We start from the raw sequence: 14,852 nt of genomic DNA on the forward strand, positions 1-14,852 counted from the left end.
TTCTGGGAGTTGAAGTCCACGCTTCTTAAAGCTTATCAAGAAACACCGGCCGAGGGCTCACGACGGGGACCGTCACATTATGACTATACTGCGCATGAGCTTCCTGGCAGGTCGATAATGGGCATGCGCTTAGCGGCTTGGTTATCTTTCTCAAGCTAGCGGCCTGACCAGGTTTTTTCCCCCTTCTCCCGGAGAGTGACGCGCATGTTCATTTGTTCCGATGTCTTATGGGTGAGCGCGGGTGTTTGGATTCTTTGGCGCCATTTTTTGGCGGAGACAAGCTACTAGTACGTATGAAATATATTTGAAAGTGCCGCGACAGAAAGAGCTCTCTAACTCCTCCGATTGGGACGCTCCCCGAGTAGACATTTTTACATCTGGGAGTAGGAGAACCTTCCATTTCTGTTGCCTTCTCTTTCCTGTACTACTAAGTCTACGAGAGATCACAGTAAGTTGTTCTCTGCAAAAATGATTTAGGGGAGGGACGGGGGTGGATTAAGCTCCCGAAGTTTGGGGTTAGATGACACAACCAGACTCGGTAGTATCATCACCTAACCCCCAACACTTTACCCTTAAACTATCCACTGTTGACCTCTCCCTATTCCTAAGAGGTTAGTAAGGGGTGTGCATAAGTGCACCAGCGTGCCTTCCGTCCCCTGTCCTAATGTTTCTCTCTTACTAGTATCATGTAAATAAACACCGTTATATCTTTGTATACTTCCAATATGTAACTGACGAAACAAACAAACAAATAAGTAAAAACAAGAAACTTCTTTACAGTGCTCCCGAGTCATGAAACAGCAGTTGTAAAGTGCCGGACCGCCTTCTACATTTCTTTAACTGAAATGCTAAAATGTCGTAAAGCTTCGCTTTCACACGACATTTAGGCCATTTTTCATTAAATAGAACAACTTGGGAATCTCCTGGATGTCATCTCAAAGACTACTAATAATTCATAGAAGAAGAACACTGTAATGAGAGAGCCAATCTAGCGTAAGCATTAGCATTTAGACTTATATACCGCTTCATAGCCCTCTAATATGTTTGTAGAATCAGCATATTGCCCCCCAACAATTGTGCCCTCATTTTACCCACCTCGGAAGGATGGAAGGTTGAGTCAACCTTGAACTGATGGTGAGATTTGAACTGCTGAAGTACAGCTAGCAGTTAGCTGAAGCAGCCTGCAGTGCTGCACTCTAATCACTGTGCCATCCCGGTTCTTCTAGTTTAGTTTATGATGATGATCCAGTCTAGTTTAGTTTATGATGAGCACTAGGTGATGGTGAGTTCTAGCGCCACCTTAGGCATGAAGCCAGCTAGGTGATCTCTCTAGCCCTAGGAAGGAGACAAGGGCAAACCACTTCTGAAAAACCTTGCCATGAAAACTGCAGGACTATTTCAGGCAGTTGCCTGGAGTTAATTCTGACCTGAAGGTACCCAAAAAAAATGTTGTAGAGTCCACTGTTATATTGCATTCCAGTAACCTCAAATACCGTAGTTGAAAAGTTTATGTAACAATATTCATCTGGAACAAGTGGGGAACATTTAGTATGTATTACATAGATTGTGAAAATCTTAAATGTGAAAATCTGCGAAATCCCTTGTGAAAATTTGTGAATGTGTTATGAAACACAGCCATTGAAGTTCTAAGTGAGTAAAACAGTATATTGTACTATGTTGCTACATTACCTTAAACTAAATAAAGTTCTTACTGCCAGAGGATATCAGTTTGGATATCAGTATTCCCACATATCCCCTTTTATAAGTTTGTTTTGAATTTTATTGATGCACGAGTTCATCTTAACTTTTCTGAGGTTTTTTTTTTTTAATATTCAAGTTTGTTCATTGTTTTTATAGGAGTTGGAGTGATGAATGGGACTGTGATTGCAGGCACACCCATTGCGGTAGATTTTTGGAATATCAGGAAAGCTGGGCAGGCTCGCTTGTTCTTTCTTTCTCATATGCACAGTGACCACACTGTGGGGCTTTCCAGCACCTGGAACAAACCTGTGTATTGTTCGCCTGTTACAGGTCAAATTCTACATCTCAGGCTAAAGGTACTTAAGTACATGTAATTGTTCTAATCTTACTTTTTGCTTTTGTTCTGATGTTGCTGAAATACACATTCTGACAAACCTTTCTAGTGTTCATAATGCTGGAAAACGTAGTTCAGCATCATTTAGAATTCTGTTCATTTTCTTTCCTTTTTTTTGACAAAGTCTCACAATTGATTCAATTATGTCTTTGTTTGGATTCTAGGTATCTAAGCAATGGATTCATCCTTTGGCAGTGGGAGATAGCCATGTTGTGGCTTTGGATGATATTGGCAGAGAGACCATGACAGTGACCTTGATAGATGCTAACCATTGCCCTGGATCTGTCATGTTCCTTTTTGAAGGGCACTTTGGTGTCATCCTCTACACAGGTATGAGCTTCCTTGTTTTTTGAGAAAGGTGAAGTACATTTTAGATTACAACTATGATTGTCCTTCCAATAGAAGATAACATATGTTGCCAAATGTTGAAGTCATGTTGCTCTCAAGCTTGGTTGTTTGCTTATCCCTGCTAGTGTCAGTGGAGCTGTGGTTTTCTCCTTGATAGTTCTAAGGATTCTATATGATTTTCTCTCTAAAAACTCTCTTAAGTTTGTCTAAATCATAATAATCGTGTTCTCAGCTGCTTTTGGGGTTTTTTTTCTCTTTGATACTACCTGTAAAAGCAAGCTCTAAAAGTATGGCCTGTGATTTTTCTAACAGCAGAATGACATGGTATAATGCCTGAGGTTCAGGCCTGGATGTAGAAGAAATTTTAAACCCACTTTATATCGATACACATTCAGTACTTAGCTTTAAACTAGTAAAATACTTTGCCAGGAATTTTGCAAGACTCTATTAAATATGAATTTCATATTGAAAAACACTTTTAAAAATTTACAACATTGCTTCTTTCCAGAGTAACTAAAGATATTTGTTCTTAATTTAGGCCTTTGCTTCCCAGGAACATTTTTCCCTGACAGTCCCATTATATCTGTGTCTTACCAGGTGATTTTCGTTACACTCCTGACATGCAGCAAGATCCAGTTCTAAGGAACTCAAAGCTTATCAATGTCCTGTATCTGGATAATACTAACTGTCATCCTGAAATTATCTTACCATCCCGGGAACAGGCCACCGAACAAATTAAAAAGTTGATCAGGGATCATCCTGATCATCAGGTGAAGATTGGTAAGCAGATTTAGCTTTTCAGGCCTAATTGAATGGAAATAAGTCATGGAGCTTGTTCTATAATAGGAGAACCCTTATGTTTAAGTGTGAAAATTGAGGTCATCTATGTGGAAGATGGTAATGGAAATACACAGTTGCATAAGATTGCCTGGTGATTCATTAGGCACTGGAGGAGGAACCCACCAAGGGAAACTGTAATGTTTCCGGTTTTTGAACTCTTCTACTGCTAAGCCTCAATTATTTCAACAGTTAAAAAAATTCCATTCTGAAGATTGAATTACTGTAGTGTTAGGCCACCTGGCTTTTGAAATGCTAACAGGTGTTTGTCATCTTTTAGGTACATATAACCTGGGAAAGGAGTCACTTTTGGTAGAACTGGCCAAAGAATTTCATACATGGATTGTGGTGAGTCCCCAGAAGATGGACCTTATGCAGCTGTTGGAGATTGAGGATGTTTTCACTTCTGAAGAAGGAGCTGGATGGATTCATGCTGTGGATTTTTCAGAAATCTGCAAAGAAACAATAACCAAGTGGAATCAGAGTCATCCTACCATAGCTATTCTCCCTACCAGCAGACCAGTGAAAAGCAAACACCCGAATATGTATGTCGTTCCTTATTCTGACCACTCATCTTTCCAAGAACTATTAGAATTTGTTGCTTGGCTAAAGCCCTGCTCCATTGTTCCTGTAGTGAAGAAGGAGGTATGTCAAGTGTATTTCCAACAATACTTGAGCTCTGAAAACTGTTCACTTCTGGAGTCTAAAGTTCCAAAATTGGTTAAACCAGTCATGCAAAACAAGAAGAAAGAAAAGCAGATAAAACTACTCAAATTGTCATCCTCTCGCTATTCTCCAAGGGGAGTTTGCTTTGACTCTCCTGAAAAATGTACTGCAGAGAACGAATATTACCCTGAAACAGAAATTTCTGAGCAGTGCTGCCCAGAATCTACAGACGGAACTGTGCCTTATTCTAGACAAGAGCAGTGTGCTCAGTTTCCACAATGTGAGGAGAAACAGGAAGAAACAGTACTAGAATCATCAAACCTTGAGAATGACAGAGCACTTCCTACGGTTGAGTCAGAAAACATGTTTTCCACCAAACATCAGCTGAAAGACAGCGCTGACACTGAATTTAAAAAGTGTCCTATAGTCGTAACATCAGCATGCTCATGCACTTCTTCCAATGACAGAAAGGATACAATCTCCACACTGGAAGGTGTTCCTTCTTCCTGGGGGGACTGGGACTGTATTGCTCAACCAGCCTTGGACAATGATGCCTCAGCAGCATCACAGACTGATCAAATTCCAAGAGAGGACGGTCAGCAGGTTTTTAAAGTCCTTTTTCATAAATACTGTTTACCTTCAATAAAAACCTCAAAGCGATCATTTATAGAAGTCTTTGATTTACGAGTAGAAAACTACTTAAAAAGAGGAAGACTACCAATAGACATGGAGTAATATAAACTTGCATTCTGGACAAGTACTTACAGGAAAAAGCAAAACATCTGATCAAGTGCCAGAAGAAAGTAGCTACAGAATAATAATCTGATTTTCAAATGAGGCATATCTGCGTCTTTCCCCCATCTGCTCCAGTTGCCCATTAAAATAGATCCTGTCTGATAAATAATTTACTTTAATAAAAAGTGAATCTTCACTATTAACAGCTTGCCTCTGTTCATTTTTTTGAGTTTCTCCTATCTTTTAGGGCTGCTTATTGGTATTAATTCAGCTGATAAATCAAAGTTTATCATAACATACATAATGTACTGTACGTTTGCTGCTTAATTGCGATTGCTTTTTAACTTAGGGAATCTATCCTTTCATGGGTCATTTACTACTGAAACCTTTCCTGTGAATTAATAATATTCCTGGCTGGATATTTTTTCATCCTAATTCCCCCCTGCTCACGCACCTGTATGTACGACACCCCTTGGGGTCTGTTTTGGGCCTAGTAGGCCTCCCTGCAGCCTCCTGTGAGTCAAAATGGGCTGCAGGAGGCCTGGGCGGCCCACACATGCCCCATTTTTGGCCTAGTAGCCTCCCTGCAGCCTCCTGTGAGCTAAAATGGGCTGTAGGAGGTCTGGGCGGCCCACACATGCCCCATTTTTGGCCTAGTAGCCTCCCTGCAGCCTCCTGTGAGCTAAAATGGGCTGCAGGAGGTCTGGGCGGCCCACACACACCCCATTTTTGGCCTAGTCGCCTCCCTGCAGCCAAAATGTACCACGGGAGGCTTGTGTTGTGCTCCTGCACCCGGCATGCACGGCAAAGACCCGAATATCAGCTAGCTAGCGAGAGGCACACACTAGCATAAAGCCAAGTGCAGTGGAGCTGAGCTTGGTTTTATGTGCCACCTGCGTGCCAGGACACATACAAACACCCAGAGGGGTGTTAAGGATGTCTTACCCCTGCAGTATTTGCCTCCAGAGGGTAAGTCAGCTGTGTACCAAATTTGGTTGAAATTGCTCAAGACATCCCAGTTACGCCGGAACACACACAAACATCCCGAGGGGTGTCTTACCCCTGCAATATTTATCTCCACAGGGTAAGTCATCTGTGTACCACGTTTGGTAGGAAAGGTGAAAACCACCCCTGCACCAGAGACAAAATGCAAACCATCAGATTCATTCCTACAGGGTTTAGAGGTCATTCTTTTAATCATCTAAAAAAAGTTATATTAAATATGGACTAAAATTTGATGCGATAGTTGTTGAGTTATATGCAAATGATTTGTGCATCAGTTTTCAGATGACAAATGTTAGAGAAATAATGTATTGATAATATAGAGAAATTGGATTATCAAAAATAGATAAGAAGTGATCAATGTCACAACTTCTGTCAGTAAAATTGTTCACAGGAATAAGGGACAAGGTCAACTGGTTTTGCAGTGAGCACCATTTAACTTGGTTTTTATGTATGCCCAAGACAGCTACAAGGCTAAGAATAGTAATGGTGGCTAGTTTCTTTTACTGCAGCCTCTTTGTCTTTTCATTCAGGGACCAGGAGATGCTGCCAGAATGTAATGATGAATTACTGTGTGAAGAGTTGTTAGTTTGTATTATTTTGATTCATGTCTTAAACATTTATATAAGAAATAAAACTATAAACTTAAATTCAGCCTACCAACACATCCCATCTGGTTCACAGTTTCCAGTGACACTCTTCTATATTTTAGATTTTACAAGTAGGGATCACAGCTTTGCAAAAATAAAAAGTGGCCCTGATTTCTGCATAAGAAAAGAATTCTATGAGGATGTAGGGATTTTGAGGGAGAGTGGAATCTCCAAAAGATCTATACTTTGCCATCATTTCATCTGCTTGAAATTCAGTTCCAGTTTTTCCCTGTTTGAGTCCAATGTTTGTATATATCATTTCCATTTATTTCAATGGAACAAGATCGGACTGGCTGAAAACATTACATTTTTTTGGTATGGGTTAAGGTGCAAAACAAATTGAAACATGTTCAAGGAATGATTTCAATGAATGTTTTGAATGAAATTAAATAAGGAGGTGGCTAAGGATTGTAGGCAGATCCTTTATTACGTGTTATTCAAGCCCTACAGCTAGTTGCTGTTTCTGGCTTTTCCTGCTTCAGTTAATTCCCAAGAAAATGTAGTTTTTGCTTCTATATCTAAGACTTCACTCCCACATTTTGGCAGGAAATGGCACATTTCATCCCAATATTAACAATAGAAATAGGAACCCTCTCTCCTCTGAAATACATTCAATACTCAAGGGGTTTGAGGATCTGCTTTGGCCAAATTTCAGTTAGAAAATGGAGATTTCAAGACTTCTATGTGTGGAAGTGTAAGCAAAAGATTTATGGTAACTTCTCATGCTTGGAATTCTGAAGAAAAAGAAAATGGGCTCCCAAATTAAGCCTCTTCCATTGTTTGTGAGCCATAGTAAGGGGTTTTTTTGCCACACATTGGAAGGTAAGCCTGTTCTCATTGCTTCCATAGGAATATTTTTCTGCCAAAGAAACTGACACGAAACGAGAAAGTAGATAAGTTTTGTGGTGTGTGTTGAAGTATTTCAGGCAAATTCTGCCAACTGCCAGCAGTTTTGAGTCTCACCATCTCAAGGTTAACTCACCCTTCCATCTTTTCAAGGTCAGTAAAATACAGACCCAGATTGTTGGAACAATATGCTGCCTATAAATTGCTTAAAGAAGGCTGTAAAGCACTATGAAGCGGTATACAAATCTAAGTACTATTGCTTTTGCTCTTTTAGCACTATTGAACTAGTGTAGTGTTTCTCAACCTTGCATTCAACTTGTATGGACTTCAACTCCCAAAATTCCCCAGCCAGCTTAAGAAATACATATATCTTAAAAGTGTCATGGCTTAGAAACGTTGGTCAAGAGTGTTGGTTTCTGCATCAAGTTATTTATTCTTTGAATGTGATTTAGCTTTCGATCAGACTAATCTGAGAGGGGCGGCATACAAATCCAATAAGTAAGTAAGTAAGTAAATAAATAAATAAATAAATAAATAGATTGATTGATGAAATTAAGAGATAATGTGGAAGCGATATCCACAGTAGCCGTCCAGAGTCCTTAGGGAGTTGGACGGCATACAAATTGAACTACCTCAATAAATAATTTTCAGCCATAGTGTTCCTATTACAGTTTTAGCCAAATGGAACCCAGCATGAATGTTCACTAATAAATGAAAATATTTCTCAGGGAGAGGCTGTTGGACAAAATGGTTAGGTGTGTTAATTATTTCTTTCCAGCCAGGATTGCTGTAACTGCCGATGAAGCGCCTGTTTCCTGTCGTAGTTGGAAAAATCATTTCTCAAAATTTTGTCACTGCTAAGCTATAAAATAGTTTCTGGTCAGAAGCCATCTGGCAAGGTAACTGAGTTTCCAGTCCTTAAAACAAGAAGACAGAATAATATATATCAAAACATCCTATCAGAAAGAGGACTCAGAATATTTTGAAGTTTGGAATTTATTTTATAACTGGTTGTAAAGGAAGTATAGAAAGAAAAAAGATGTATAAATGTATATACAGTATCGATATTTAGTTAAAAATGACTCTAGGACTCTATAAGTTTGGATATAATGGATAGATTTACTAATAGATTTATAGAGAAAAACTGTAAAGGTAGTTTATAAGATTTATATGTAAATGAAAAAATACCATTAAGCAATTCACCATAGAAGTACCTAGGGGTTTTTATATGTATATTTGCAAATGTATTTTTGTTTGATATTCGTTTATTTTTTAAAATATTTTTTAATGTTTATACTCAAAAGCTATTTTTTTAAAAATAAAAACATCCTATTATTTGCATAATATGCGGTTTCAGACCAAGGAGAAGAGGGAGAGGGAAAGATAATAAAAAACATGATAGTAACATGTCTGGTGCTGCTGGTGAATGCTTGCTTTTCTAGTACATGTAGTTCTTTCTCAGCACACCACACCTTAGAATATATCCTTTACGTAATTGGCAGTGATATTAAACTAATCACTGCTTTCAAGATGACAACCACACTGCAAATGAAAGCCTCCAATCTCAGCCCAGGTGGCCCCTGCCTGATTACTAAGGTGAAGCAGATATGGGAGCAGGAAGGGGGAGTGGGGATTCCTTTAGCGGCTTACTCAGTTGTGCTATTTCTCAGCGGCTTCACTAAATTCCTGTTGCCTCTTATAATAAGTGTGTCAGAGTGGGATAGGTGTTGCAAGAGTTCACCTTGGTTATCTGCTAACTGTGTAATGGAACAAATAAAAGAGACATAATGCGTTGAGGGTGAAATTATAAAGCTGACAAAAATGAAATGCAGCCCAGGATAGTAGTGGTGCTGGAAAAACAGCCCATAAAACTCAGTGAGTTGGGGGAAAGATTTTGCTGGGAATGGGATGATTATTTTTTTAAGGAAATTAAACCACCGTTTATTAGATTCAAATTCATCTTGGAAGACCAAATGTCTGCAGAAACAAGATTTTAAATAATATTTGTAGAAAGATCATTACAATTAACTTGGAATTTAAAAAAAATGTTTTTTAAAAAAATAATGTTCATTTTTGGTCTCTGCAAAAGAAGCTGGGTGATTCTCATATGATGACTAAGTGGTTAAGCAAATGTCTCCCAGAGATTTCATAAAGTAATAAAATTAATGGGGAAACTGCAAGTTTATACATCCTCAGGCCTTATATTTGAGTGCAGGGGTTAAACTTTTAAATGTATTTTTTTAAAAAAAAAATCACATTATGAAATAAAAAATTAATGTGCATTGATTAATTTTTTTAAAGGATTTATAAGGATTCAGACATTCCTTGTCTGGATTTTTAAGAGGTTTCACCTTTGAAAAGTCCTTAATGACAGTTGTTAATCATGGCATGATGAGGTAATCTTATGGATAATACCTACCCAGTTTAACAATAGCAAAGAGCAGATTAAATAGACCATTTTCAGAATACACAGATGTAAAAAGTGGTTCAGAATTCTAGTTGGCAATTAGTATTATTTAACTATTTCTTAAATTATGTAAATGCATAATAAACATTAAAATACATTTATAGATTATACCAAGAGGTAAAATGTTTAATTGTCTTAAGAAAAGTTCTAAGAAAAATTCTTCAAATAAATGACTGGTTCTTTTGGTAAAAGGCCGAACCAGATCAGTGTAGCTGTAACATGATAGTGAATGTGAATATTTTACTTCCTGCAATAACACAGCAATATTATTTACAACTTACAACATTTTGGTTTCCTTTCTTAGGACTTCCTCCTCAAGCAGCTATTGTTATTTGATTGTCATTTTCAGGTTCTCCTTTATTCTTAATTGAATTTGCATTTTAATATATTACAATGTACTGCATATTTGAGAGGTGATTTATATCTGTTTACAGTTACTTTCAAAACAAGCTCTGCTTCTGCAATTTATTCAATTTTCTCTCTCCAAAGTATTTGTTTTTCTCTTAGTATAAAATATGTATTTAATTAAGCTAGAAGTATGGATTAAATACTTGAGGTTTAATAAAAGTAACATCTTTGTCTTCAAGTTGCTTAAATGATTACATTCTCCACTCCATTATTTTATTTGCTTTTAAATGTGATAGTAAGCTGCATTGTCAGCATTTGGATATTTCTCTGATGGAAGAGCAGAGGATTTTCACCTAAGCAAATTCTCAATTTAGCAAATTGTTATATATTTCTGTTTTTTTAAATCTATAGAGTATGTTTCACTTCATAGCTCTAGCACTACTTAAAAGGCGTTGAAATTTGTTAAATGCCATTTGGATAACTGGAAATCTTCTCGTTCTGATGGCATCATTGGCTTCTGCAGTTAACAAATAATACCTGGATAAATTGTTCTATGAAAAATTAAAATGGAAAAACATCAGAGGCTCCTTAAACCCAAAAGCTCCTATCTACTGCTGGTATTTCATTATGGTTGACTGCTCTAATCTTTTAAAATAAATTTCTGTTTGGAGATAACCAAATTTGCTTTATCTCTAGATTGGATTGCTGCAAGTGCAAAGATAGAGGGGATTAATTCATCTTCAGAAGAAGCCAACTGCCTTGCTTTTCTGCATGAGCCATATTTAATTGCCAGTTAAAAGTGGTGCCTTAAAGAGAAACACCTAACGTCTGAGCTCCTCTAAAGACAGATAATCTTTATCTTTATTATCTTTAGGTCCCACAGAGTGAGTCTTCTCCGGGTCCCGTCAACTAAACAATGCTGCTTGGCGGGACCCAGGGGAAGAGCCTTCTCTGTGGCGGCCCCGGCCCTCTGGAACCAACTCCCCCCAGAGATTAGAATTGCCCCGACCCTCCTTGCCTTTCGTAAGCTACTTAAAACCCACCTCTGCCGCCAGGCATGGGGGAATTGAGATGCTCTTTCCCCCTAGGCCTTTACAATTTTATGTATGGTATGTCTGTATGTATGTTTGGTTTTTTTTATATTAATGGGTTTTTAATCATTTTTAGTATTGGATTATTATTGTACACTGTCTTGTTATTGCTGTTAGCCGCCCCGAGTCTCCGGAGAGGGGTGGCATGCAAATCCAATAAATAATAATAATAATAATAATTATTATTATTATTATTATTAAAATGTGTTTAAGGGGTAGGGTCTCCTAATATATGAGGGAAGGGAAGGAGGGAGAAATTTGCCTCCCTTGAAAATGTTTGGGTATAATGAATACGAAAGTCTCTGAATGACATTTTGCCAAGCTCAGTACATTTTCCTGACTTTTCCTAAGCCGCTTGCATAACTTTAGCCTTTTATTAGTTCAGAAATGGACTGCACTTTTCCAAAAGGCAAATGGAACCAGCGAGGTTCCTTTATCCAATTTAAATCAAGATCAGTCAATCTGTTAGCCCACAAGAGCATCTGAAATTGTGCTACTATTTTGTGACTACCTCAGTGCTGCCCTGTTGGGCCTATTCCTTTGCAATATTTAAAATTACCGGTTGCCCGGTTGGGCCTATTCTTTCGCAATATTTAAAATTACCGACAGGCCATCATTTGCAGTCTCCCCGCTTCTAAGTTTTTGTGGAGGTTTTATTTTTTTGTTTCCCTCCTACCCCCTACCCTCTCCTCAGCCAGCATCTGTCATCTATCTTGAAGGAGCAAAAGTTGTTCTTTATTATTAAGTTACAAAGTCCTTCACTTCTACTGAGTGTTAATTGTAAGGAGACTTTGCATAAATACATTGCTGAGAATCTCCCAGCTTGGTTCCTCATGAGTTTGCAATTTTAGTAGCGTTACATAATTTCCAGGGCTATAGCGCTGTAAATCCTGGATTAAAAAAGAAAGCTCAGTCTGTTCCTTCAGATTGTTTATGTAAAGTTTTAAGATACATTTATTCACAAAGGCTCCTTCTATCATGGTCAGCTTTGGATATGGTCTAAAATAACCTTTCCTGTCTAATTAGTATATAGGTTCTGACATCTCCTCCCTCCCCCTTTTCCCATTCCCTATCTTTGTTTTCTGAACAGACAAGTACCGGTACTTGGCAGCAATTGCAAAACATCATCTCATCTTTTTAGTTTTTTAAGCTCTTGCTTTTAAAAACAATGAAGGATAACTCTTAATGACACAAGAAATATTTTCTAGAAAATTGCTCTTAAAAATACACACTCACAAAGACCAAATATATTTACTCCACTGCTTAGCATTCCAATGAGCAATATAATTAGACATTCTATCTAGGGCTGTGAGATCTGGTCTGCAAAAACTGGATAATCACTAAATGTCTGCAGGAAAATTAAGAAAACACTAGGGGGCAGCAAAGAGATTTCCTTTTCAAACCAGATCTGGTAATTCTATGGAATCAATAGTATATATTTCATTCTTATATGCTTCATTTCCTAGATTGTCTACTAAAGTTGGATCTGGCTGGTAATTGATTAGGCCACCAGGGAAAACCGGGGATGCAAACTCAAATGGAAATTTAAAAAAGAATATCCCAGAAAAAGACAGCAGCAGGCCACTTCATATTGTCCCATCGTTATCATTACTACTATAGTATATAGCCTTATTATATAATTGTCCACTTTCATGGTGGCAGTCCCTCAGAAAATAAAAGTAATGTTTTCATCACATCCCCTATCCTTTAAGTATCTGATTCACAATATATTTCTGCAGCTGTTTTCAGCAGTTAAAAATCTCATTGCCCTGTTTTCCACATTCTTTGACCACCCCCCTCCCTCCCTTCTGCCATTCTGCCATAGGATTGCCAGCTTTGCAAAAACTTCTTTGAACTGCACCTATTAAGTCATTGCTTTTCCTGGAATTTAAATTTCCACTTTATTCTGGTTCAATATTTATTCAGTGTGCAGAAACAAAGGCCTGAATTGGAGCAAGTTTGAAAAATATTTTAGTTCCAAGACAAAAAATATTCAACCATTTCTGGGACAATATACCTTCTTTCTATAAAGTCTTGTACCACCTCATTGGTATCTGCAGTTTTTAGGCTACACCACTGCTGTTTTCAGAATTTCATGCTTTCCTGCTGTTTGCATAAGCGTTGTGTTACAGGAAGAACATGTCCACCCCACTTAGCTGTAAAGGAAACTGATGTGAACTGTTGTTTTCAAGAATTTGTAAGAAATCATCCTGTGACTGAGCCCAGGATTAGCTAAACATAGCACCCATAACTCGTATGAGGCTGAAACAAAAAAAAAAGTAAGATGATTCTCATAAACTTAACTTACCAATACTACAGGGAAAATAATGCATCTTCTACTACAAAGGCATTTAACTCTAACTACCAAATGCTTATGCAATTTTAAAATTTTAAGTAGCAATGTTTCAAGTTTGGTTAAATATTGAATAAAGGTATAAATTCGCATATACATATACTGTATCTTCTAAATTTTGCAATATTTAAATGTATTGTTTAGGACAGTGATGGCGAACCTATGGCATAGGTGCCACAGGTGGCAAACGAAGCCATAGCTGCTGGCACATGAAGCCATAGCTGCTGGCACATGAGCCGCTGCCCTAGCTCAGCTCCAATGAGCATGTATGTGCTGGCCAGCTGCTTTTTGGCTTAAACCGTGGCTCTAGAAGGACTTTTTTGGCTTGCAGAGAGCCTCTGGGAGGATGGGGGAGGGCATTCTTATCCTCCCCCTGGTTCCAGGGAAGCATTTGGAGCCTGGAAGGTTGAAACACAAGCCTATTGGGCCCACCAGAAGTTGGGACACAGCCCGTTTCTCCAGCGAGCCTCCAGTGGGATGTGGGAAGCTGTTTTGGCCCTCCCCCGGCATTGAATTATGGGTGTGGGCACTTGCGCATAGGCAATAGCGCATGTCCACTCTCTTGGCACACGAGGGAAAAAAGGGTCGCCATCACAGATTTAGGAAATCTTATTGGAACAAACAATGGTTTATCTGGAAATACACGCTTTAATAAGGATGATGATGATGATAATGTTGGACAAGCATCAGAAATCTGATGATTGTATTTTGTGCATAGAATATCAACTGTAATATGAGAGAGGAGTATATGTTTTTCCTTTCATGCACAAATCAGTTAATAATAAATATAGCATGCCATTTTCCAGTTCTTTCGGGTAAAAATTAAAATAAAAAGCAACAAGCATTCAATCAGAGCGGAAGACAGGAAATGAAACCTTACACCATTCAACATTTCCACCATCTCTCTTTCTCTGGCCTTTCAGCCAAATTCCAAGCAAAAGATTAGAGATTATATTTAAACAGATTAAACCCCAAGGATGAAATTAACGAGATGGCATTTTTTGAAAATGGCAAAAGTCACCAGTCTTCTCAAATAGAGGAAATCTCTTCAGGATATCAGTGAGTTGCCCTTCCCACTGGAGATTTCCTCATTAACAAACAAAAGGCTCTTTATTCTGAGGTCATCACTCTGATTTGCAATGCAAAGAACACAAGGAAGGTGCATTAACTACTGAGCACCCCTTTTATCCAGCCAGCTAACTGCACTCTTTTAAGAATTCTTAGAGGCTGAGTCGCTTTGCATGCTTTCAAAGGACAACAGAGCCTTCTATTTAAAAAAAAAAACTTATACAGTGGTACTTCTACTTAAGAATTTAATTCATTCAGTGTCCAGGTTCTTAAGTAGAAAAGTTTGTAATTCCCATAGGAATCAATGTAAAAGCAAATAATGCATGCAAACCCATTAGGAAAGAAA

At 38.1% G+C, this 14,852-nt stretch overlaps 1 protein-coding gene across 3 annotated transcripts; it reads left to right on the forward strand.

The window, feature by feature from the left end:
* Positions 1-53: 53 nt before the first annotated feature.
* Positions 54-4,884, forward strand: DCLRE1B (DNA cross-link repair 1B). Of its 3 annotated transcripts, none has more exons than XM_070745658.1 (5): positions 54-448; positions 1,858-2,057; positions 2,260-2,425; positions 3,041-3,223; positions 3,561-4,884. In XM_070745658.1, the coding sequence occupies exons 2-5, from the start codon at positions 1,869-1,871 to the stop codon at positions 4,679-4,681; spliced, it is 1,659 nt and encodes a 552-aa protein (XP_070601759.1). In that variant the 5' UTR covers positions 54-448; positions 1,858-1,868; the 3' UTR covers positions 4,682-4,884. The 3 variants fall into 3 exon arrangements, with proteins under 3 accessions (XP_070601759.1, XP_070601760.1, XP_070601758.1); XM_070745659.1 differs by having other exon boundaries at positions 54-287; XM_070745657.1 differs by having other exon boundaries at positions 62-231.
* The last annotated feature ends 9,968 nt before the right edge of the window (positions 4,885-14,852 follow it).

The sequence above is a fragment of the Erythrolamprus reginae genome, chromosome 3 (assembly GCF_031021105.1).
Source record: "Erythrolamprus reginae isolate rEryReg1 chromosome 3, rEryReg1.hap1, whole genome shotgun sequence".
In the NCBI taxonomy this organism is placed as follows: Eukaryota; Metazoa; Chordata; class Lepidosauria; order Squamata; family Dipsadidae; genus Erythrolamprus; species Erythrolamprus reginae.